Source organism: Plecotus auritus (genome assembly GCF_963455305.1).
Source record: "Plecotus auritus genome assembly, chromosome: 1".
Lineage (NCBI taxonomy): Eukaryota > Metazoa > Chordata > Mammalia > Chiroptera > Vespertilionidae > Plecotus > Plecotus auritus.
In genome coordinates, this window is record NC_137770.1 from 80,016,462 (window position 1) to 80,043,713 (window position 27,252).

Here is a 27,252-nt window from a genome sequence, read left to right on the forward strand (position 1 = left end):
ATGTGGGGATGAAATGAGATTTGTTTTAAAATAGTTCAGCTAAAAAATAATAATAAATGAGGCTAAATGTGGCAACATCTTGGTAATGACTGAATCTGGGCAATGGGTTTATAGAAGTTCACATATTATATTTTCATAGTTTTATATATGTTTGATATTTTTCCTAATTTTAAAACATAAGCATTCTATTGTCTAGAAACACTCCAGACTCTGTGGGCAAGTAGAAAAAAAAGATCTTTTGATATTTAATAAAATGAAGTACAAAAATCATGAAGTTGTCATTTTTAGATCTATTCTTTTATACAGCTACTCAGAATCCCATCTAATTTAAGAAACATTGTAAATGAAGACCCTACTAAAATTGTCTACCTAGTGTTGACTCGAAATGCTTTTTCCACAACAATAAAATGCATGTGCCCAAAGATGTGTAAAAACAGGCTTGCCTCTCCCAGAAAGCAGCCTTTTCCCTGCTACAAATCTTCAAAACTCATGACACACTTTTCTATCTCAAGACTTTTAAAAAATGATTTCCCTCCTTTAGGGAAAACTATATCATGAGGAAAGAGCTCAGCAAAATCTGCAAACAATGCATAGGTTAAATGCAGAGTCCTTTCCTCCAGCCAAAAGGTCTAACAGGAGAAAATGAACATTTTCAAAAGCATGTTAGAACCTTATTCCAGCTAACTCTGTGCTCTGCTCTCTTTTTCCTTCCAAGATACGTCACTTAACTGTCTGCCGAAACACCTCTAGCCCATTCCACCTGATCATATTCCAGAGCTGCAGCTTCTCCTGGATCCACTTGTCAGTGACAAGCTGCTCGAGAGCACCTAGCAAGCCAAGTGCGATCATCTGCTCCCTCCTCGTTCCCTTTCAGGCACACTGCTGTCCATCAGAGAAGTAATTAATGGGCTTATTATGTATGAAAGCGTCATCCCATCAGTGTGCTGTCTGGTTTGAATAGCTCACATCAGCTCTTCATTCATGCCAACCATACTCACTGTCCGGAGATATGATAAAGCTGTACTTCCTTTTGGATTTTTCCCTCCCTACAAAAAAGTGTAGCAGAACGGTGTGTTACAGAAGCATGAGGAGGACAGAAGAAATCCCTTCAGTCTCTACAGAAAGAAGCTAATGGACTGAAAAGTTGGGAAAAACAAGGAATGCTTCTGTCCAGATAATTTCTTAAGCAACTTGATTCTGGAGGGTGAATAATCCTGAAATATGGACAGAACTTTTCCAGAAGGCAAAACGTCTATAGAAAGAACCAGGATTGCTCATTGCTGAAACACTCAATGAATTTTTAATAAGTTCTGAACACTCAGGTTGTCCGTGGTCAGATCAACTGCTGCCATCAGATAAAGGCAAAATTCACCCTCATTTCTATAACCCTATCCGAATGGAATCTTCATCTGTTGCATGCTGCCCTGACTAATGCTACAGGATTACCAGGAATACAGATACAGGCACTGCAAGAAATCAAACACAGTGGCAAAGAAAACACGAAAGGCACGTAGAGAAGGCATCTCAGGTATCGAAGCTTACAATTTCCAGCCAGAGTTTCAAATCACTGAGCTTCAAACGAACCATTACCAGGTAAGATTTAATTTTATAGCACTAAATTATATGTGGACTATGAAACCTGCTGATGCTGTGAATGAGCTGGGAGATTTCAATTTTATGCAATCCTTATGCAAACTCAAGCCTTCTGGGGTGAAGTCTTATTTTCACTTATGCTAATTATAATAATAAAACACCCAAGTAATCCCATTCAATTTTTACTGGCTTGGTCCCATCTTTGTCTTCGTTTTTAAAATCCCAATTTTGTGTTATTTAATGGCTGGAAAAAATGCATGGAGAGAGCCCTAAATGGGGCACAAGAGCCATTCACAGATGCTATTAACTGAACATATTCAAATGAAATTTGTTTCCGAAGGCACTTGGTAAAACAGGAAAAAATTAATGCGTGTTTTATATTATTTCTATTAATGCAAAAGGACAAAGCTCAATGACTGATTTTTGTCATAACAAAAAAAGAGCAGACTGTGCTGTCACTCTCCTTCACACTGAAGAAAAACAATCTCTAGTGAACTGGGTATAACCCCCAGTGGAATGGGCTGAATTTACCCTGAAGGTCCTGGGCATATTTTTATAAGAGACTAAATAAGGACATTTTTTTGAGTTAACAATAGAACAAAAAGATGTCTGGTATTTTAACAGTTTTAACTCAGATCAATGGTCCAAACTGTAAAATGCAAAGAACTACTGAAGCCATCAAAGAATTTTAAAGGGTACAGTGCCTTTTAGAAATTCCCTAGAAATCACCCCATAAGGAGTCTTCTAGACACACACACACACACACACACACACACACACACACACACACAGAGAGAATTGTCAGAATTTTAATTCCCTACATAGATTTTTAGCCAAAATTCAACCCTATTAGTTTTCTTATAACTTCAATAGGAAAAGTTCAAAAGCCAATCTTTTCATAAAGAAATTCTACAACAAACAAAAGCAAATCACACCTAACTATGGAGATCTGACAATACAAGGAAATTTATCAGAAGTAATTTTCAGTACTTGTCTAAAAAACAGTAAAATTTGAAACTATTCTCTTCTATTTCACTGAATTCTTTCTTTTCTAATTTTAATAGAGAAAATTACATGATCCCATCACTCTTTTCAAGGCAATCTATAAATAACCTTAAATATCATAAATCTTTTGCATCTGAATTTATTATAGAAATTCACCCATCTATTTCCAGGACCAAAAGAAAGCAGCAATTTAAATATAAGCAGTGACAGTGTAATGTACCAATCTGTTGCAAAAAAAATGTTTATTTATTAAGAAATTTAAATATAGTTACTTTGTATTACCAGCTCTAACTAAAAGTAAAGTATTACTTTTTGCCTACATTGAGATTTACCTGAATCTTTAATTCTTTTCATCTTTTCCTCCTTATTATGATATATTTTGTAAACTGATATGCCTTGAAAGTCTGTATATTATGTATTTGGTAAGGGAAAATATTAATATTTCAACTAATTGAATAATTTAATTAACTTTATTTAGCAAAAAAACTATGAGAGTAACAATATTATGTTCAACAATGTGTTTCCAATGAATAGAATTGAAGGGGGTATAAAATTATATTTCTGAAGTCTTCTGGATTTGATGCCTTCATTGTAACATTCAGAGACTCATATCCCACCAGTTTGGGGACTTTGCTTCTATGACTTATCTCGTAATGACCATCGATGGGCAAACCGATACAACTCCCCTCCCCTTTCATTCTGGTCAGCAACAGTCCCAATGAGTCTTCATTTCCTTTCCCATCTAAATCAAGGTTTTTCTCTATCATAACCCATTCTGAATAATGATCATTGAAGTTTAAAAATAGCTTTTAAAACACTATAGTAATGTGGACTAACCTACATTTTCCTCTTCATTTTAGTGAAAAATAAAAAATATTAGCTAATTTTATCAATTAGATAAATTTCATCAATTAGCTAATTTTATCAATTATGTATTAAAAAGTCGAAAATTGCTTAGTATCCCATGGGTACAAATGGACAAGGAATTTTATGCTAGTACCTGAAGATTTGATTTATGGAAGTTTTTTCCTTGTGTTGACAGATTTAACAACTTAAAAAAATGTTGAAGGTTCTTGGGAAGTAGTCAATGACTGCCTAATGTATTTTATGCATGCTATATAAAAGTATATTATAAAAATAATAGGATTGTGTGTCATTGAATGCTTCATAGAAATGGAGCAAATATTTTGTCCTTGCAATGATATTTATCACTATATCCTCATCTTCTTCACATTTTAAAACATCCAAAAGCTATAAACTTCTTATTTAACCCATGAGAAAATGAAAGTAGGTATTCAGGTCAAAATAAAGTACTTCCATTTAGTGTCTCTGTTGACTTCGTATGTTAACTTTGTCTGAAATAGCAAGCAACATAGTTTTGTATATAAAATTAGAACTATACCTTCAATTCATTTTTAAGTGTTAACATTTTATTTAATGGCACTGGCACTACATGTTTACTGGCATCTGCATTACTATAACTTTCAAATTTTCCTTAAAATTTTTGAAAGGCCTTCTTTAACATTCCAGTATAATGGAAAAGTTTTCCAAGCTTAATTCAACTGGATATTTCAACTAGCTGGCATATTTGATGCTTATTATGGCTACTTTTCTTCATGAATTGACCAGCTTTGAATAGGATGATAGTTCATCATGGGGATTCAGCTCCTCTCCAGCGTCTTCCTGCTGAGAGAGAATAGTCTTTGATGTGTGACATCACAATCAGTAGCTGGGGAAGTGGCTGTGATATCAAACAGATGATTATATCCTTTCAGTGTGAACTAGCTGCGAGACATGAGAGCACTATCATTTCAAGGCGTATCACAGAGGCACTACAGAGGCGCAGATTAGAGAAAGACCCTTCCGTTGCAGTTGATGCTTTCACAGCCTCAACTATTAAAGATAAAAAGTACCATTTCACAGTTTTCTTCATTAATAATTTTCAAAAGGCAGTAAACATTACATTAATAATATTCACAGATGATGGTAAAATGAGAGTGAGGAAAATACCAGCAACTAACCAGACAATAATGGAAGTGGAACCTAGAGAACTGAGGAATTAGGAGCAAAATTTCACCTGAGTTCCAACAGTAATACTGATGCTACTCAGGAAACTGAGATTATTCACACATTCAAAATGAAAAATAATCTCTCGGAATGAGAGACTTCTAAAGAAAGATTATGAGGCGATCCCATGACATAGATTAATTCGTATGTGGCAGGCACATAGTATAAAATGGGGGTGGGAAGAAAATATGAATTCATAAAAGAGGAGGAATCTCTTTAATAAGCCAACCTACTGTGTTCTACAAAAGTCTTTTAAAAATTGCAAAAATATTAAAAACAATTTGGGAGTAAGAGCTCAACAAAGGAGACAAAACGAGAGCTGCTTGTGCACCACTCTCTTTTTTTTTTTATCGTTTTATGCAGCTCTAGCTGCAAAGGACAGATTACAACCAATACTCCACACAGAGCACAGGTACAATTTATCCTTTGATTAGCTGCAACAGTCTCAATTCAAGACAATAGTCATTTGTGTCTTAGCCTCCTAGACTCAGAGACAATATAGATGATGTATGAGAAAAGAATAACAACTCTATGAATAACTACAAGCCAAACTGAGGTCTTGTTATCTATAGTTACGGTTTGCTTGAACAATGGTATGTGACAGAATTCTTAAAGCATTTTTCCAGTCTTATGTACTGGTTAATTACTACCACTATTATTCAACAGTTGTTTGAAGATCTTGCCAAACTACATTTTTCATATGATATTGGAGGTGTTAGTGAAATAACTCAAGAATGCAGATCAATCAAAAAACATTACCACTTTAATAGACCCATAGTTTGAGGTCACACTGTCAGAAGTATATATGGGCTTCCGCTTTACTGGTTATTATATGAATGTATAATATGCTCTTTGGGTAGCAAAGATCAAAAACAGTTTCCAGTTCAGTTGTCTCCATATCTTCAGTTATTTACAGAATTTTCTTGGTGCAATAATCTAAATATGCCGGGGCGGGGGGTGGGGGTGCATAATCTAAATCTATCAGGCTTAGAACCTAATCTAAGGATTAAATATTAGATGGTGCTACTCTAATATTTAATCCTTCATCAGCTGCATGTCTTCTTTCATGTGTTGCAAGGACACAGTCCTCTGCACGCAGCAATTTCTGGGTAACTTATAGTAATACAAAAGTTTTTCATGCCCACAAACTTCCACAGCACTTGGATCACACCTCTTTGATGGCATCTTGTTATACTGCTTTGGAAACCTATTTATACATTCATCTTGCCTACCAAACTCTGCATCCTCATGGATCACATCTCATTAATTTGTCTATTCCCAAGGTAAGCACAGGACTAGTTAATCAATAGATGTACAAAATGAATTTGGAAATGTATTCTAATACATTCTCAAGGGCAATCTCATCAAACAAGCGGAAGAATACGATCCTAAAATATACCTGATCTTCCACTCACTAGTAATTAGCAAATAGGACAAGTACAGAAAAGTCCCCAAGTGGGGAACTTTCTGGGGCAATTATACTAGACTATTGGCTATAATGAGATCAGGTCTGTGAAGTATGTTATTTACTACTAGAGGCCCGATGCATAAAATTTGTGGAAGAGTAGGCCTTCCTTCCCCCGGTTACAGGCACTGGCTTCCCTCTGGCACCTGGGACCGGGACTTCCCTCGCAGCCCCAGCTTCGTCCAGAAGGTGGTCCAAAAGGACATCCAGTCTAATTAGCATATTACGCTTTTACTATTATAGATGAAGTGTACAAATACAGACATCAAATGTATCCCCTATTTGCTGTATTAGACATATGGAAATCACATTTGCCATAACATTGTGATCTAGAACTTCATCAATAGTCCAAAAGGATCTAAATTGGCCCTGCTATTAAAGAAGTGATTATAGGAGAATTTGGATAAGCATTTTGCAAAAGAAATTGAAGTGATACTACAATCAGCTTCCTACTAAAAGATGAGAGTGGCGAAGGGGCAGACTTAAAATCTTACTATTGTTCTATGCTCTCTCCCCCTCCCTGTATGAGGAATGAATCTATGCAAGTACCCAAGTCCAATCTCCTTTCTGAGTTTCAGAGCCAACGTATCCAATTTACTATTAAATCTATGCCAACAATGGTGATCTCTTTCACAGCAGGGACAAGGACTAAAGCTTATTCTATACCATATCCTCTCTGATAGAAATTAAGGTAGGAAGAGCGATGAAGGAGGCCAGCATTCACTCTAGAATTCATCAACATGTGTGTCGGGATGGAGTCCACTAGTCTCTAGAGATGCTCAGGCACGTGGGTGATGTGTTCATTAAGTCCCCGCAGAAATCTGGGGGTTGATGTTGGTGTGAACAATTCAAGGTTTTTGACCTTTGATATCCCATCATTTTTAGTAGTATTACATTCTTTCAAACAAGATCTTAGATAAACCATCAAGATATACTAGTTTAAAGCATATAAAAGCAGATCTAGTGTGGCTGGGTTGAAATGGAAAGCTTAGAGCCCTGCTGGCTAGAAGAGACCCTACACATCCCATCTCTCCTTGCTCTCCCCTCCCCTTCTTGGACTGGATCCTAAGGTATATGTCCCGTAATTGTTGTGCCATCTAGAAGATCCACAAAGGTATTCTGCATTTTAACATACACATTCGATTCACTACAGACACCACCAAATACTCCAAAATTCCTGGAGTGAGGTATGTGACGCAATGGTTTTTGCTAGCCCTAGGGGGCACAGGTGGCAAACAGCGCTGCTGAGGCATGCAGAATACGACTCAATTAGTCTGTTGTCTCAACAATGATCAAGCAACCAAGACCTACAATTCACATAAATCACAAGTAGGTAAACAAGGACTAAACAGCTATAATGTGGGTTAAATTTTCAGACGTAACTAAAATTAACAAAATCTCAGAAAATTACATCATTTGCAATTAAGAAGGAAGGCATGGAAATGAAACAGTGAGAATTTGTCATAATAAGGGTCAGAATTCAGTATAAAAAAATCAATGGAATTCAACTGTTGGAAATACCACGAAGCCCCCTTTATAATATGTTTTCACCTATAACACAGTGCCAAACATTTTAGTTTCCTTGAGTTGATTCCAGGTTTGTGGGCTCTGTAATTTACTTGACTTTGAGAGTGAGACAGAGCTTAAGTATTTAAACTACAAACCATATATATCTATTTATCTAGCAGGATATATTGAAGAAAAGCAACCTTTTTTTCAAGAGGAAATATCATTTTCCACCCCCAAAAAAACATGTTTCAAATATGTTTTGAAACATATCCTATCTAATAAAGGAGTGATATGCAAATTGACCATCACTCCAACACACAAGATGGCTGCCCCCATGTGGTCAAAGATGGCTGCCCCCATGTGGACACAAGATGGCCACCACAAGATGGCCAGCAGGGGAGGGCAGTTGGGAGGGACCAGGCCTGCAAGGGAGGGCAGTTGGGGGCAATCAGGCCTGCAGGGGAGGACAGTTAGGGATGACCAGGCTGGCAAGGGAGGGCAGTTAGGGGTGACCATGCCAGCAGGGGAGGGCAGTTAGGGTCAACCAGGCCGGCAGGGGAGAGCAGTTAGGGGTGACCATGCCAGCAGGGGAGGGCAGTTAGGGGTGACCAGGCCTGCAGGGGAGGGCAGTTAGGGGCAATCGGGCTGGCAGGGGAGCAGTTAGGCGTCGATCAGGCTGGCAGGGGAGTGGTTAGGGGGTGATCAGGCTGGCAGGCAGAAGCAATTAGGGGCAATCAGGCAGGCAGGCAGGCGAGCAGTTGGGAGCCAGCAGTCCTGGATTGTGAGAGGGATGTCCAACTGCTCGTTATCTTTATAACGATAACAGGCAGTGGGACATCCCTGAGGGGTCCCAGATTGGAGAGCGTGCAGGCTGGCTCAGAGACACCCCCCATGCATGAATTTCGTGCACCAGGCCTCTAGTCTATATATATATATATATATATATATATATATATATATATATATATATATATATAAAAGGTTAAATGACTGACTGTACGTCCATCCAACTGGCCGGTACATACGATGCGCACTGGCAATTTAGAAATAAACATTGACTCGTGCATGTGCAATACATATAAAGCTCTCACTGGCACCAATTGTACACGTGTTTAATTTTACAATACTATATTATATATACTATTTTGTCATGTAATTTTTGCAATAATGTAATTACCGCACAAATCTTTCTTCTAATTAATTTCCTTTCAATGTGCACAAATCCATGCACCAGACCACTAGTTATGTCATAAATGTATTATGTAATATTTTATTATGACTATGTAATAAATTAATGATTTCCATTTACTGATCATCTCCAGCACTATTTCCTATATACTAAGGAAGTTTCATAACTGTTATTCCAAAATCTCAAATGATTCTTATTTTGAACCTAATCTTCCAAATGAGCAATCTCTTTTTCTCCCTAAAATGCTTTAAAGTCTTTTGAAATATATTCTTGAGATTCTATTTATTTTTAAATATTTTACTATGAATTATTTCAACCCATGTACTTACCACTCAGCTTTATCAATTTTTGCATCAGATTTTTTTCATGGTCCTCCATAAATAGGTCTGGGAAGAAAAACTCTAGCAGGCAATACTTGAGATAAGTGTGTTAGAGCTAGTTATAACTTATACATCTTTATTAAGGTTTCTATGTATCAGGAGAAGGACCTTCGTAACCATAATATACAATTATCTTCAATACAAATACTTTAAATAAATGTAAATACCAAGACAAGAGACAAAGGTTTTTTCAATTGATTTTAGTGAGAGAAAGAGAGAGGAGAAAGAGAGAATTTGTTGTTCCATTTATTTATTTATTCAGTGGTTGCTTCTTTTTTAAAAAAAAAAATTAAGTATGTTTTTATTGGTTGTAGAGAGAAAGGAAGGGAGAAGGAGAGATAGAAACATCGATCAGCTGCCTTCTGCAGCTCCCCTACCCACCCTGAAGATCAAGCCCACAACCTGGGCCTGATCGGGAATTGAACCAGGGACCACTTGGTGCTTTATTGACATTCGAACACTGAGCCACCCAGCTAGGTCATTGGTTGCTTCTTGTATGTACCCTGACTGGTGATCAAACTCGCAACCTTGATAAATCAGGATGACACTCTAACCAACTGAGCTACTGGATATGGCTGAGACAAAGATTTTTTTAAAAAACATTTATTTGGGGGAAAAAACATTTACTGGCCCTGGCCCGGTGGCTCAGTTGGTTGGAGCATCTTCCCATACACCAAAAGATTGCGGGTTCGAATTCCAGTCAGGGCACATTCCTAGGTTGCAGGTTCAATCACCAGTAAGGGCACATACGGGCCACAACCAATCTATGTTTCCATCTTCCCTTCCCTTTCCTCCTCTCCCTTCCCCTCCCTTCCCTTCTTTCTCTCTCTCTCTCTCTCTCTTTCTCTCTCTCTCTAAAAATCAATTTTAAAAAAACATATCCTCAGGTGAGGATTTAAAAAAAAAAAAACAGGAAACCATTTATTGTACTTTCCTTTCTCAGATGCCCAGAACTTTTGAAACAATGTCCTAGGCCAGTGGTCGGCAAACTCATTAGTCAACAGAGCCAAATATCAACCATACAACGAATGAAATTTCTTTTGAAAGCCAAATTTTTTAAACTTAAACTTCTTCTAATGCCACTTCTTCAAAATAGACTTGCCCAGGCCGTGGTATTTTGTGGAAGAGCCACACTCAAGGGGCCAAAGAGCCGCATGTGGCTCGCGAGCCGCAGTTTGCCAACCACGGTCCTAGGCAACAGAATCATAAGCTAGTTTCTTTAATCTTCCCCCTGAGTCAGCTTCCTGTGACATGGTGACATCTGGATAGAAGGAAAGTAATCAGTACTATAGGATCCCTTGGGTAGGAAATCAACTCTCAACAGTAATTTCTTATGTAGAAAAGAAATACCTTAACTTGTGGTCACAAAGGCACAAACTAGTTGTAGCAAGTTAATATCTTACTTTAAAACAATGTGTTCTTGGCTCAAGTCAGTACCAAAAAAGTCTGAAATGTGCATATCCTCACTCTAATGAGTCAGAAAATCCACCCGTTCTCTTTTTAAAACAAAATAAGCAAAACCACCACAATAAACACAGGCTGGACAGTGAGACAGGGAAGCTTGCCTTCAGCAGAACAATTGAAAGATACTGTTTCTCACATACTGCTGCCATAAAAGGTCACCTGGTCAACACTTCAACAAGTGCTGAAGAAGGGACAAGGTCAAACAAATCCTCCTCCTACTCTCCCCTTGCCTTCATTCACAAGCACATAAAACACTGCATGTCACAATAAATTCCAATTTCATACATTCACATTCGCTCTCATTAGGAGGCTACTATGATAGGTAGCATCCTTAGTGTCAGGCTGCTGTATCCCAACCAGTGACTTTACCACACACAATTCACATGTTCTCTCTCCTTCAAGGACACTTTGAAAGGATGATCCAAGCATATCTCCCTTTTCAGTTATCCCTATACCTACGTTTGTAAAATTTTAAACCTTGAAACTCTGTTTCTACAAACGGAGAATCACAGGTTCTCTATTATACTCTAAAATATGGTCATCCAAAAATATGATCTTCAGGTAAGTTAATGCTCCCTGTTAAAGCAGCCAGCTTACATCAGAAAGACTATTTCAAAACTTACTGCTCCTGAATAAAACTACAAACAAACTGGTCCAGAAAAATGTCGGATCCAAGTAGACAATGAGAGAAGAACACCTCTCTCTAGGGCTAGGCAGAGAAGCATTGCAGATTGGCCATTCTGAACGAAGTGGTACTTTTGTATTGTTCACATTTCCCGAGCACCCTCTACACATGTTGTGGCACTAAATTATAGTGTGGTACTAGACTACCGTAAATCCATGTGGACAGAGGAGGAAAAAAGAAAATCAGTACATTAAAAAACTGTAAACAAAATACCAAATGAAAATTAAGTTGGTCCCTGAAGGGTCTAATAAAAATGGAAATCAGCCTCAGTTTTTGCCCTTCCCAGGGTTCCCACACCCAAGATACATTAGGAGGACATAAATTAGAAACTAGTGAGTAATAACCTCAATCCCAGGTCTAACAAAAACAAACTCAGAAGATGGATAGAGGAAAGAGATACATGTCCATGTCAGGCAAGAGCAGGAAGTAGGGGTATAGGAACAAGACAGATCAAAAACAGACAAGAGATAGGACCTTTTGGCTTATATAGTACCTCAAGTTTCTTTCTCACTCTATATGAATATTTATGAAAAATATTAACATATTTAGGAGAGCCTATACACTTGAAAATATTCCTAATTTTTAACTCAGAACAAAAAAAAAATGATCTCTACTTCCTTTCTATATACCAATCTGATAATAGTTTACCCAAAGAAACCTACTCAAATTCCTCTCCCAAATAAAAATTGGAATTCAGTGGAGTGTACACTGCTATGATTTAGAAACCACACTATTTGTGAACCTATAGAAAAGATACTTATCTGAGCAATTCATCTCCAACAAATATCTACATGGCCTTAGGTTAAACCCCAACTTATATGAGTCTGTTTCCCCATCTGAAAAGTGAAAAGATAAGGACCAAATAGTATGTTCTGTTTCTGAAAGTACATTCTATGATGCTCTTCGAAGAATGAGGGAAAAGACACCAAAAGTTCAAAATGCACTAACATCACTCAACTGAAAGAACGTAGTTTGGCACCCTAGGGAATCTAAAAGGCACGTGCAGAGAAGCAATAGAGTCCTTAAGTGCTCAGGGAAAAAGCAACTTATATGTGGCTGTATGTTTTTCTTAAGTCAACTGCTGGTTATTGAGTAGCAGGAGCAACGCAAGAGACTGAAGACTGGTATTCGAAGAAACCATCCAGGTGAACACTAACTTGTTCCAGCTGTGAATTCATTATGCGATGAGAGTTTTTAATTATCTGTTCTCTGGTTCAAAGCAAGAAACAAGTCACTTTTTCACTGTGATTTTGAGTTTTCAAGTTTAAAAAAAAAGCATAAAGATAACACGAGAGAAGACTTCGAATATTCTGGTTGAATTAGTGCTATTTTATTAAATGATCCCACTGCAAACTAGTATGGTTCATAGCAACCAGGCAGCGTGGTGATTAGGTACAAGAAAATCAAATATGTAGCGCTGAAAACACATTATTTTAAAGTTCCATCAGGAACGGCAAATTCTTATTTAGGAATTACACGGTATAGCTGACAGACATGAACACTCCTACACAGACCAGTTTAATAATATCTTTGTTAGCGGCATACCTTTCAAATACTCAACTACCAGTGCACTGGGAGTGTCTTAATTTGACAAGAGCTCACCAAGCAGCCTACTCTGAAATGATTTCACTTTACCTGTTGCTTTACTTATATAAGGGTGTCCTAGTACACACAGTCCCACTCATGAACACTCCAAATGGACTGCCTCTCAAGCAACACTCCCTCCCATTTCTCTAGTTGTGTGTGGCCTGCTGGCCATATACAGTATGAGCATAAAGAATGAATATTAAACATACATGCTTGGGTTTCCTAGGAGACACTGCCTGAGAACAGGCAAAGCATAAATGAGTGCATAGAAGCCTCAGGTACTAAAATAGGTAGTCAAGTACCTAAATGGGTAAGAAAAGCAGTGCCACAGAGGAAAAAAGAGGTGGAGGTCTGAAGATAAATCTGCCCCACAACATGGTCCACTTATCTTTATCAGCTATACACAGAGAGAGCCCCCAAATTACTTCCTGCTCTAAAGATAGGTATAGGCAAATACCTTAGCTAATTCCCAAATCCCATTTAAATCACATACAAATTAAAGAATTACTAACTTGCAATACCATTCTGACTTCCAAATATAAGGGGGAAAATATAACTTTTATATAGTTACAACTAGCCTATGCTAAAAATGATATCACTCGAGCCTCCAATCAAAACTAAAAAAAAAGATTAACCTGGGATTCAGAAACTTTGCAAATAAGTACTCTATCACTTTAAAAGAGAGATCATCAGCCCTAACTGGTTTGGCTCGGTGGATAGAGCATTGGCCTGTGGACTGATTCCAGGTTCGATTCCGGTCAAGGGCATGTACCTTGGTTGTAGGCACAACCCTAGTAGAGGGTGTGCAGGAGGCAGCTGATCGATGTTTCTCTCTCATCGATGTTTCTAACTCTCTATCCCTCTCCCTTTCTCTCTGTAAAAAAGTCAATAAAACATATATTTTTTAAATAATAATAATAAAATAAAAGAGGAATCATCAAGTTGCAAACATGCTCAGTGGTCTACTGAGGTTAAACGGAGTTTATGTATGAATATTACAATCACAATTTTTTCCAAGACTCCTCCAAGCCCTGGCAGCAATCTTTTTTTTTTTAATTTTCTCTGAAAATTATGGGAAGTAGTTATCTAAATATAAAATCTTAGCCCTGGTGATTTGGCTCAGTGGATACAGCGTTGGCCTGCGGACTGAAGGGTCCCAGGTTCGATTCCAGTTAAGGGCACATGCCCAGGTTGCGGGCTCGATCCCCAGGAGGGGGCGTGCAGGAGGCAGTCAATCAATGATTCTCTCTCATCACTGATGTTTCTCTCTCTCTCTCCCTCTCCCTTCCTCTCTGAAACCAATAAAAATATATATATTTTTTAAAAAAGATGTACAGTTTAAAAAAAAGAAATCTTAGAAGTAATATGAAAAATATTAACAAGTGATGCCTTGTCAAATTGCCTAATATGAAAAATATTAACTATAGTGATGCCTTGATGAATTTCATTTGCACATATACAGGATACATAGTTTAACACATAATTATCTTTTTGCCTAGTTAATAATTATAAGCAGTGAAGAAAAACTCATTTTCATATTAGAGTTCCTGAGTAACTTTATTAATAATACAAGTCAGAAATAAACCCATATTTTGTTTCCCATATTTTTTCAGTATAAATGATACAAGTAGCAAGTAAGATGAGTAATGTTCCCCTAGTCATGATCCCTCAGCCCGGCCTGTGACCTCTTACAGTCCAGGACCCCTCAGGGGATGTCCAACTGCCAGCTTAGGTGGGGAGCGGGCCTAAGCCAGCAGTCAGATATCCCCCAAGGGGTCCCAAGAGGCTCCCCCCACCACCTATATAGAATATACTCTGAGTGGCCAGATTATTATGCGTTCACAGATCATAATAATCTGGCCACTCAGTGTATATATAAACAGAGATAAGCAAAGGTAGGTTTATAGTTGTTCTTTGTATTATTATTTATTCATTTGTATTATTATTTATTTTCCTTCCAACAACTATAAACCTACTTCTGCCAATCCCTGCATATATAGTTTCTTAACTTGGTAGCCACAAATTCTGAGATAAATATAAGCATTTTGTAACTGATTAATGAGGAAGAAATTAAAATCAATTATTGATGTTTTACCTTGTTTCACAGATGTGCCCTCATTAACCCCCTTCAGTTAATATAAATGATTCCACTCTTTTAAGAGATTGACAGAAGAGTCAATAACACATGAACTGCACTGTTTATAATATAGATAGCTCTGCAATAAAGCTTAAACAAAAAGGTCAATTATTTAGTCATCACAATTCGACTTTTTCTTTTTAAATAATTTTTTTCAATTACAGTTGACGTACAATATTATATTAATTTCAGGTATACAATCCCATGACTAGACATTTATATAACTTATGATCACCTAATAAATTTAGTACCCATCTGACACCATACATAGTTATTACACTATTATTGACTATATTCCCTATACAGTACTTTACATCCCCATGACTATTCTGTAACTATCAATTTGTACTTCGTAATCCCTTCATCTTTTTACACATATCCCCCTAATACCCCTCCCGTCAGGCAAGCATCAGTCCACACTCTGTGTCTATGAGTCTGTTTCTGTTCTGTTTGTTCATTTATTTTGCTTTTTAGATTCCGCATACAAGTGAAATCATCTGGCATTTGTCTTTCTGATTTATTTCACTTAGCACAATGCCCTCTCGGTCCATCCATATCATTGCAGATGACAAGATTTCATTCTTATTAATGGCTGAGTCATATTTCATTGTATCTCTTCTTTATCCATTCATCTACAATTTGAACTTTTATCTGAGGCAATCCTCTGACTCAGTATGAGAGAACTGGTTCCCCTGAGCCTGTAAGGAGAACCAGGGTATTCGCATAGCCTCAAGCTACTTACTATTTACTGTCACTGTTTTAACATATGCTCATAAATTCCTTGATACTCTCCCTCTAGTAGGTAAAGCTTAATCCCCATCCCCATGAGTGTGAGTAGCAATTAGTCACTCATCTAATAAACAGATAATGGGAAGTGATTTTACAATGGAGAAACCTGACAGACACCATCTTAACCAAGTGATCAAAGTTAACATTATTAGTAATGTCGTGTTGGTATTATGTGTTCACTGATAAGATCCAACAAGGGAGGCACATCATGTCTGTGGTATTCTCCCCCAAAATCCATAGCCTTAGTCCATGAGAAAACATCAGAAAAACCCAAGTTGAGGAACATTCTACAAAATACCCAACCAGTATTCTTCAACAGTGACAGGTCCAGAACAGACTGAGAAACTACCGCAAATTAGAGCAGACTAAGGAGATAGATAAATATTAACACAGTGTCCTGATTTGGAACAGGAAAAGGATATCACCCTAGGTGACGGGTATAAGGGAATTCTTTGTATCTTTGCAACTCTTCAGAAAAAAATCTAGAAAATTAAAAATTAAAAAAAATAATTGGGCCATAGTGCCACTCAGTTAAATGGATCCACGTGCAAGATATTCTGCAACTCCACAGCTTTCCTCACTTGTTGAAAATGAAAATGGTGACTGAAAAAATGGCTACTCGGGGAGCAAAAATCTGTCATCAAATCAAGTATTATTTTAGTAACTAATTTGCCATGAGACAAATTTTAAAGGAACTGATCAAATTGAATGAAATCTGGATACCTGGGGAGATAATAATAAAATTCAACATGTTAAACTTTAACAGAAGCATTAAGAAAATCAAAGGAAATAAATGAAGGTAAAGATAAAAAGCAGAAGCTCTCCATGCAAACCTCTCTCATGAGTATAAAAGGTCTTTCTGATGACTCATAAATATAAAAGAATTATGTAAAAATAGACCCATTTATATAAAAGACTTCCCAATTGATGCAACCCTTGGTGACATAAAAGAAATATTAAAAGATAAGGGTCAAAAACAAAATCTTCAAATGAGAAAAACATTACACGAAGCATTTAAGGAATCGATATTTTCAGTGTCTGATAGTACTAAAAATGCTAAAGTTTACAAAAACACCTGCCCAAAAGCATAAAGCCACGTGCCTTCAAATACTATTCAAGTAAGATTACTTTGCAAATAAAAAGCATGAAGCAAAATAAAGTGTAAGCTAAATTAAGAGCTGAACAAGAAGAAAAACAGAAGTACTATAGATGCTGAAATGAAAACTCTAGAAGGAAAGAGGGGATGTTTACTGAAATTTTGGGTGATTTAGATGATCAAACCTCTAGAGTAGATCCACACCTCCTTTTCTCAAATTGTGGGGAAGTAAAATTAAATGGTCTTTACAGGAGAAGGTTTGACTTTGGGTGGTGGGCACACTGTGCAATATATAGATCTTGTAACATAGAAACCCACACCTGAAACCTATATGTTCATATTGACCAATGTCACCCCAATCAATTTAATAAATAAATATTAATAAAAAGGATAGACTTTATCAGAGAAACAAAAGAGGGAATAATCCTATTTAAAGAAAAAGCTGAAGAAGCACTAGAGATAGACGAAGAAGCCAATAATGGTAACCTACAATTCAGGAATAAAGGAGAGATATTGGACGCCCTAGGAGAGGTAGAAGAGCAGAACTAAAAAAAATCACAGAGGATCAACAAGAATCCCTAAACAAATGGAAATCAAAAGGTCACAGATGAAAAGGAAAAGGAATTAAAGCTGCCAAGGCCGGGTCTATAAAAGGAAAAGTACAGTTTCAGGGCAAGAGAATGAAAGCTGATAACCATGATGAACCTGATGAAAACGGTGCAGCTGGACCAGTAAAAACAAAAAAGAACCTGCCTCAAAACAACAGAAAACAGAGAACGGTAGTTTAGCATACAAATTTCTACGCATTCAGCTGCTTGCATCTCTGGAGGTCTGAAAGAGAAAAGCCAATTGAGCCCACTTCAAGGTCCAGTTGTAAGAAAGGAAAGATTGTTTTGTGTGATTTAACCTGTCTTTTTTGGTTGTTGTTATCCAAATAAAGAATTTTTTTAATGTCTAGTTCTCTTTGTGTTATTTCAAATGCCTCAAATGTCAAAGGAAGTTTCTTCCATTAAATTGCCTTTGTAATATGAGGATTTATTAGTAAAACTAATAAAATACATACCATTTAAAAATGGGGAAAAAATGAACTGAATCCATGAGGACAATACCACTATCCTGCTCCTTCATGGGAAGAAAAAGTCCAGAATTTAATTTAAAAGTACAGGCTGCTAGACTGCTATGCTTTCTTTTCCCTTCCAGCCTAATTGCTGGCAAAAGGACACGAAAGTCATTATATTAAAATCTCCCAAAATTAACTTTTCATAAAATTACACTGAAGAAGACACATAAGTGAAAATATGTATAGACAACTCTGCTGCCCAAACTGTAGTGTAACCGTTTCATTTTTATTTGTCCCACTTAAACACAGCTTATAGACTTGCACATAGTTTTTTTACATGATCATCTTCGCTATTGCTCCAATGCATTTTGCCTCGCGGTAAACATTTTTTAACTCTAGTTATCTGTGACATCTTGAAAGAAAGAAACAAAGCAAATGGCATTAATTCAATGACTCATCATTTGGAAGAAAAAAAAAAGGTAGGGGGGCGGATTGCTTAAAGATCTAACATTTTATGCCTGAATGTGAAATGAGAGTATGATACCATCCTCAAAGCTTGTGAAACGTAACACAGAATTGCAAGAATACTGTTTTAAAAGAAAGGCTGAAGGCATCATTATATTTCAGAGACTTACAGAAAGAGTCCTAAAAAAAAATCTGAAGACTCCCAATCCTACCAGGTAAGGTGTGATTTCAAACTAACTAGCCCCCTTCCTACATCCTCCACTTAGAAGCATGAGCTCCCACCGCCATGGCCAGAAACAAAGACAGAGCAGGCAGCACCTGCATGCTATGCTGCCTGCACGAGCTGAAGGGTGCTGCAAGGACTACCTCACCAAAACACTTCCCACGGTCTGCGGTGGCAACTAAAATTCTATCGTTTTTAGATTTTTTTTTTGTCCTTGTATAGAGAAATACCTAAATAAAATAGGTAATATATACACAATTCAAGGAATTATTAAACAAACAAAAGTAACTATCATCCAGGTCAGAACTAGAATACTGCCAACATCACAGAAGTCTCCCCACCCTCTGGACACCCTCCCCAATCACTACCCCTCCTCTCCACTAGGTGACCACAATCCTGATTCTGTAATAATCACTTCCTTAATTTTCATCTTACCATTTAAATAGGCATCTCTAAGTAACATAGTTTACTTTTTTCTAAGTTTGAACTTATATATAAAATAGAATCCTACTGAGGAATGGGGGGGGTGGTCTTTTACTTCACTTTAGGTTAGTCTGCTCATCTATATATTTATTCCACTGTTCATGGGCATTTGAAGCTTGTACTTCCATAGGTGGCTTTTCTGAAACACTGCTATGAACATTGGTGCACATGTCTAGAATTTCTCTAGACTGGATCTTCAACTTTACTGAAAAATGGCAAACTGTTTCCCAAAGTGAATATACCAATATACATATACACTAACAGTGTGTGCAACAGAAATTTACTCTTTAAATTTATGAATGGTCTGCAAAAATTCATTGTTACAATGGAAATCCTACTGGGAGAAAACAACATGTTAAACTAGATGTACTCTCAGCAAAAGGTCTGCCTTCAAAAACAACATTTGAGAATTGCACAGAGGTGTGTGCCTAGCACAGCTAATTCTAGAATAAAAAATAAAATATAAAGAACAGTTCAAAGCGCAGAGCCCTTGTCTGAGAAACCAAGTCTGAATTACACATTTGCCACATGGCAGACACTGAGAATGAGGAGAAAAACAGAGGAACAACTATAGGTGGCAAAATGGGAGAAAGAGGAGAAGACTTTTTATGAATTAACCTAAGACCACCAACTTTTAAATGCAGAGACTCAGACCACCAACCACTGGTTAGTCGATAAATACACTCAATAATCAGTTCTATTATAACCAAGAAGAACTTTTAATTTCTCAGAAAAATGAGGATATGTAAATTCTAACTGGCAACCATTGCTATATGTCTAACATTCAAGGAGGAAAATGACTTTATTTGACTTTACTGAATACAGTTAATTAAGCTATCAACAACAAAAAATTAGATAAATACTAAATCTAGGCACCATAGTTACATTTAAAGCAGAATTAAAATTAATGGTGAATTTCAGATAACATGCTGACATTATCAAATCAAGCACTTATTTCTTTCTATTCTTGCATTTCCTAGTGAAAGAAATAGTATTGCCTAAAGTTAGATAGAAACATGATAGATTAGCATTCAAATCCAGACTTGTTCAACTTAGAGGCCTGTGATCCTTATATTAAACCACACTAAGGAAAGACCATAACATCATAGCTGAACTTGAATGTCTAATATTAAAAATCAAAATGTTCAATGTTGATAAGTTACTTCCAATTTTGGTTATTTTTGTACTTAGTAAAGAATTTATATGCTGTTCTGGGTCTCTTCCATTTGCTACTCCAGGTTCACCCCCTAACCTTCTCCATCCTGTTCTACCTTAGGAGTTGGTCTATATGGATGACAGTAACAGGCCTCCCCTGCCTTCTGGCCTCCAGCAGGCTAAGCTTATGGGAAGCCCTGGCAGGAGCCTGGAGGAGACAGAGTTAAAAACCAGAGTATTTATTCCCCTGTCTTTCTCCCTGTGTAGTCTCCTTCACTGGATAGATCTCTTGACCAAAGGTGATTTATCCTCTCACAGTAAACTGCTCTCCATGAATCTCCTTCAGAGTTCCGGGAGCGAGGGGTGGTAACACCTCTGCTGTTACCCGCCCTGCCCATACTGTACTATCTTTGTGCTTTCCCTACAACCTACCCACATCTTTGTAAATCTGGGGTCGGGAACCTTTTTCTGCCTAGGGTCATTTGGATATTTATAACATCATTCGCTTAATATAATTCACTTAATATGAATTTATGTGCAAAACTGAGCACTTCCAACAGTTTTATCCATATCAAATAATGGCAACCCCCTTCTTCTAGCTGTTACGCCAAAAACTTGGTGTCGTACCTGTGCATAGTTTTATTTTATTCTCCATAGTCGCAAGACCTATATGCAATTCCCTCTAAATAGATCCAGAACCCAACCATGTTTCACCATCTCTACTGCTACCACCCTGGCCAGAGCCAACATCAACGCTTGTCTGGATTGTTGTAATAGCCCAACTGATCTACCTGCTCCCTCCCTCACCGGTCATCAGGTTACTCCAACACAGCAGCCAGAGTGATCCTGTTAAAATATGAATTAGCTATACTACTCTTCTCTTCAAAACCCTCCAGTGGCTGCTCATCTCAGAGACTCAAAGCCTTTGAACTTGCTACTCCCTTTGCCTGAAACACTTCCCACAGAGCCTCAATGCCTGCTCCCTCACCTTCCTCAAGTCTTTATTCAAAATGTCACCTTCTCAGAAAGACCTTCCCGTTCACCCTTTCTAAAACTGTAACAGCCCCTCCCCACTTTATTTCTATCCTGAGCAATTATCACCATTTAAGATCTTACTTTTTTTTACTTTTCTTTTCCTTACTGAGTCTTCCAACCCCTAGAATGTTAACTCCGTGTCGCAGGTGTCTTTGTCTGTTCTGTGCACTGCTGTATACTTGGCTTTCAAAACATTACCTGGAAATAGTGGGGGCTCAAATAATTGTTAAACAGACCACAACTAGATACCATTCAACCAGCTGGCCACAGTCAAAAATTCTAACAGTGCTACATATTGGCAAAAACAGTGAACACTAGGAAATGCAGCTCGTCTCCACAGTGGAGAGCAATTTGGCGATATCTTGAAAGTTTGTGATGTGCACATCTAACAAACCAGCGATATGTTTTCCTAGGCTGTTATGTTGATTTACACAAACAAGGGCAGAATCATTCCAGCCTGTCTAGAGGATATTCTTAATATTTTATGACCACAGAATGAACTCCGCCTCTCAAAAGTAAACCAATACAGCCCACTCCAACATATATGAAGACAGCAGGACAGCTATTCCCAGACTTATGGTATGTGACAAGAAAATGGTAAGTCAGTAGCAGAGGAAGGAAGAAATATATGCATATATCTAAAGATGTGACAGTTGTGATCTCCCAAAAACCAATCACAGATAAGCAAGCCACTTAAAAATCAGTAAGCAAAGAGATTATATATATATATATATATATATACACACACACACACATATTTTTACACATATGTATACCTGACACCCAAACCATGCCAGGTTTAAGTTACAAATAAATGCTAAAATAAATAACCAATACCATAAGCCAATGTGCATAACTGCTGCATTAGACTAGAATTCTGAATCGCCTTCAAACATTTATGCAGTATTTTATTTTTCAGTTACAGTTGACATTCAAAACTATGGAATGCTTCACGAATTTTCGTGTCATCCTTGCCCAGAGGCCATGTTAATCTCTGTATCGTTCCAATTTTGGTACATGTGCTGCCCAAGAGAACAGTCTGCAGTATCTTTTAGTGCCAGATACTGTCGTGGCAACTGACTGCACAATTGATTCCATTAAATCCACAGGTAGTCCACATGTTAATTTTATTGCACTACCTCAATTTTCCCGGAAATCTTTAAGCAGAACAACTGATAACAATTGAAGCTAACCAGCACACACTTCACATTTCTCCAACCTTGAATAAAAGTGCTTTTAGACCCATAATTGGCCAAAATGCAGATAACAAGAGAAAAATACTCATCTGAGTGGCAAAAAGATGAGTCACCAGGCCCTGAACAGTCAATGAGTTGGATGCCATCAGCAAACCTCTACCTAAGGTGGTTACACTGTGTGCCCCATACAAATAATGACACCAGACTGAGCCCACTCTTCTGACTCACACTAACACTCACTCCACTTACCTCTTTCTTTCCAACTAAAACGCTGGGAGAAAACTCATCACTTTATAACTCTTAGTCTAGTTCAGGCACTCAAAAAATACAGGCAGACCGGAAAAAAGGCAGAACTCTAAAGCAACATAAAGGTTGGGGAGTAGGGAATTCAAAACAAACTGAAAATATTATTTTCATATTATCTCACTGCTTCTCACATCTTATTCCTTTAAATTTTTTTAATCTGGCAATATTTTTATTGAGGTAATTGTAGATTCACATCTATAATAATAAAAGCATAATATGCTAATTAGACCAGACGTCCTTCCAGACGACCTTCAGACAAAGCTGGGGCTGCAAGGGAAGCCTGGGTCCCAGGTCCCAGAGGGAAGCGGTGCCAGCAGCCAGAGGAAGGAAGGTCTACTCTTACACAAATTTTGTGCATCAGGCCTCTAGTACAGTTATAAGAAATAATACAAAGAAATCTCATACGCTTGGCCCAGTTTCCTCCAACGATAACATTTTGTAAAACTACACAATACTATAACATCCAAGATATGGACATGACCTTGGCAGAATCCACCAGTCTTATTCAGACTTCCCCTGGTTCATTTGCCCTCACTTGGGTGGGTGTGTGTGTGTGTGTGTGTGTGTGTGTGTGTGTAAATTCTACACAATTTTACCACTTGCACAGATGGAGCACCACAAGGCTCCATCATACTGCCCTTTTATAACCACATTCACCTCCCACCCTCCCATCCCTAAGCCCTGAAAACCACTAGTCTGTCCTCCATTCATCCTTCAATTTCTTATGTCCCATCCTCCAGGAAGTAGCCATCTATTAAAACCAGCCCTGCCCCATTATCTCCTGTAACTACCCTCCAGTTCCACATCGATGAGAGTCAACCTTAAAAACACAGCTGGCCATAGGAGGAATGAGATTTTTACCCTATTGAAAGAGAAGACTATCCAAAGCAAAAAAGAAAAGTTTTGGTATTCAAGTGTATATGTCTCCAATATATGCATATCCACTAATATGCACATTTCTGGCTATAAAATAAGGGAAAAAATATCATATATTCTAGGAACTCTATAAAGTTTTTTATAAACATAAGTACCAATTCCTCTGAAATCAAAGAAAACCCTGCTGTTTCTCAGAATGCCCACTTGAGAGGAGCATGGTTCAGCATTTTTCATTTCTATGAAGACTATCCACTTCAACGGCAACTTAAGTCATTTATATCAGCACATGGAAACCCTGACTCCCACTTGGAGAAACACCATTCTACCCTTGCAAGCCATTAGACACGCTGTCCTTTATCTGAATTTAATAATCCAAGGGACAAATGATGAATTGCCAGTTACTAAGATGCGACTTAAAAAGGAACATCAATGTCTCTGCAACGTTCATAGCACAACCAGTGTGTGAGCAATTGGAATTCATACCTGCAGAGCTGAGGAGAACACTGAAGTCCGTCCCCCTCTGCGATTCTCCACTTTCATTATCGACTTCTTTTTCAGTATCTTGATATCGATCCCAGTTAGAGACTATCTTTCTCTTAGAATAATTTTCCTGTTCATCATTCTCTTCTCCATAGGTCTCTGCATCACTGCCATCTTCAACCTGCAATCATTGGAGAAAATCAATTCATAGTCAATGTAAATCTTGACCTCAGTAGCCTCAGCAGGAGTACAAGGTATCACATTAGAGAGCACATTACTGACCGAGCTCTCTGAGGATAGCAAGTAATATTTCAAGATAATCCCTTTACACCAGAGTGTACTTTCAGGGTAAATTTTCACTTAGCTTTGAAAAGGAAATCTGGCAAGTTCCTACTTTAAAATTTATGTAACTGATATCTCTCAAGTCCACCCCAGTGTATCCTATTTCAATAGTTGTTTCCTCCTACTGAAATAATCAAGGCTGTAAGAGTGTTAAACTCAAAGGACTTCAGGATAGAAATGGACCCTTTCAATTTACAGATTTTACAAACATTCCATAAATATGTTCTATTGTAAACTTTAAATGGGAACCCTGCTCAGATGCATTCTACAGAACAGTTTCCTGTCTTAGGCATTCAAAGGTTGAGAGAAAATGCAGAATGTGAGAAATTATTAAAAATAAAGGGCCTAGTTTCTTCAATAAATCAATTGAAAGGGGAAAAAATGGTGGAGGAGAAGGAACACAACCAGTTGTGATGTCAGGAACTTATTTGTACTCTGATTCAAACAATATAATTAGAGAAAATCACTTATGAGACAAGTGAAGAAAGGTGAGCAATGATTGTGTATTTGATTATAAAAAGGATATTATTTTATTTATGTATTGTAGTATTGTGTGTTATGTTTTTATCTTTCATAACTAAATAGTGAACTATTTATGAATGAAAAAAATGATGTGGGATTTGCTTCAAATAATGGGTGGAAAGGAATGGTGGGTACAGATCAAATAAATTGGGCATAACTGATCATTGCTGAAGCCAGATGATGGGAACATAAAAATTCATTATGTTATTCTATCTACTTTTGTATGTGTTTAATATTTTCCATAATAAAAAAGTAAAGAAAAGAGAGATGCAAATAGAATCTAAAGACCAGTTCAAAAAAGTATCCTAAAAATTATAAAATCTTATCAAGAAAAAATCTTGTGAAATATACTAAAACAACCCATCTGTGCAGGATGGGTAAGTATATATTTTTTAAAAATAAGTTTGTGTCAACACAGAAACAGGACATGCAAAAACTTGGGAGGGGAAAACAAGCAAAAAAATAACATATGAAACCCCATCATCCCATCACCTGAAAGTGCCACTACTGACACTTTGTTGCATATACTTGCAGATTTTTTTCTGTCTATATATTTTTCTATCTATATACTATTTTTTGGTAACCAGATTTTTCTCATCAATATTTTGAAAAGGAAATCTGGTGAGTTCCGATCTCTCCATTTCAGGAAATTTTATTTCATATGACATCTAGACTATTTCCAAATTTCCCTAACCACCAAAATTCCTTTACAGCTGGCTTACCCAAGTCAGTATCCTATTCAAGACCACGCACTGTATCGAATTGTTTGTCCCTTAAGTCTCTTTGAATATAGCGCATCTCTATTTTTATGATATTGATTTACTGAGTGCAGAAGGACTCATCTTCTGTCTGACTGCTTCCCTATAGTGCTTGTAGATTAGTTTCTAGGAAATAACAAATTTTAAAAATCTAAAAAATCTAACTGCCCAATGGAGTTATGTTAAAGTGTTTGTTTGTTTGTTTGTTTGTTTGTTTGTTTTTGGCTAAAATACATCAGAGATGGTGCTCTGAACTTTATAAAACATCACATCAAATGACAGATGATAAAAGGCTAAGCCAACATAAGTAATGCTAAGATTAACCAATGAGTTTGGGTAATGAAGACTGACCCACCCACTGTTTTCACCCATGCATCTAGGAATTTCTCTGTGTGGTGTTATTTTGTTCCACTAAAAATTTCTAGTTACCCATCAACCATTCACTTAACAGATTTAATGTTAGTCAGTAATCCTCAATTCCAATTGCATACGTTTTCATGAAACGCTGAAATAACTGAGCTTCCAAGATCACTCTCAGCCCTCAAATATCATCATAAGCTTCCTTGACAACACAAAAACAAAAATGGCAATCTACATTATAACCTAGGCATTGCAAAGATTGCCTGAACCCTAGAGCTTTCCTGTCATTACTAGAAGTTTCTCAGAAAGAAAAGATGCTAGCAGATGAAAGGCATGTGACTGAATGAGATATGCTATATAAATAACAAATACCAGGGACATTCTAAAGAAAATAGCTTTGCAGCTATTAAGAATTTGGGGGCTAGAACTAGAGCTGAAAATACTAGAAAGGTTTAATCTGGGAAAACCCAATATTCTTTTGTTGGCCCACTGGGTAATCAGAGTTCAGAGACTTCCCCAGTTAATACAAAACTTCTGAACATAGTTGTAACACATGGCAAAAATGTAAACCTGGACAAAATAATTAGCTTGATATGAAAGAGGGCTCTGATCTGAAACACCTAAGGAACTATGAACTCAATGAAACAAGCACTGATAATGGGAGGCAGGAGACCTAGACAGAATTAATGGCCCTGCCATCATCATCATTTAATATTAACTAAATGCTTATAATAGGCTGGACTTCACAGAATTGAATAACTCACTAATCCCCAATTTAGAAAAAGCACTGACAAGGATCTCATTACCCCCACCAACTGCAGTAACAAGGACGGTTGTCATTAGCCTCCATCACAAGAGGGTAGTAAGAAGTAATGAAGGTTAGAAGACATTTGATGTAACTTAGAAAAAGGTGTATCTTAAAAACTTCTAAAGATTTTATGTTTGGTTCATTTTGCAAAGATCTGAGATAAAATACTGATGAATGCAATGTGAAAACTATAAATATACAGACAGTATTATTATAT

General features: G+C 37.2%; 1 protein-coding gene and 1 pseudogene across 2 annotated transcripts in view; one reads left to right on the forward strand and one right to left on the reverse strand.

Annotated features, from left to right (window-relative positions):
• AVEN (apoptosis and caspase activation inhibitor) overlaps positions 1-27,252 on the reverse strand; it is a 192,016-nt gene that overhangs the window by 119,171 nt on the left and 45,593 nt on the right. The window contains exon 2 of the mRNA XM_080659120.1: positions 24,249-24,426. Within this exon, the coding sequence (XP_080515246.1) occupies positions 24,249-24,426 (178 nt within the window). The remainder of the gene's footprint in view (positions 1-24,248; positions 24,427-27,252) is intronic.
• On the forward strand, positions 16,406-17,801 carry LOC308254252 (lupus La protein-like; annotated as a pseudogene). Its single transcript has 2 exons — positions 16,406-17,223; positions 17,356-17,801. The product of its transcript is annotated as a lupus La protein-like (transcript).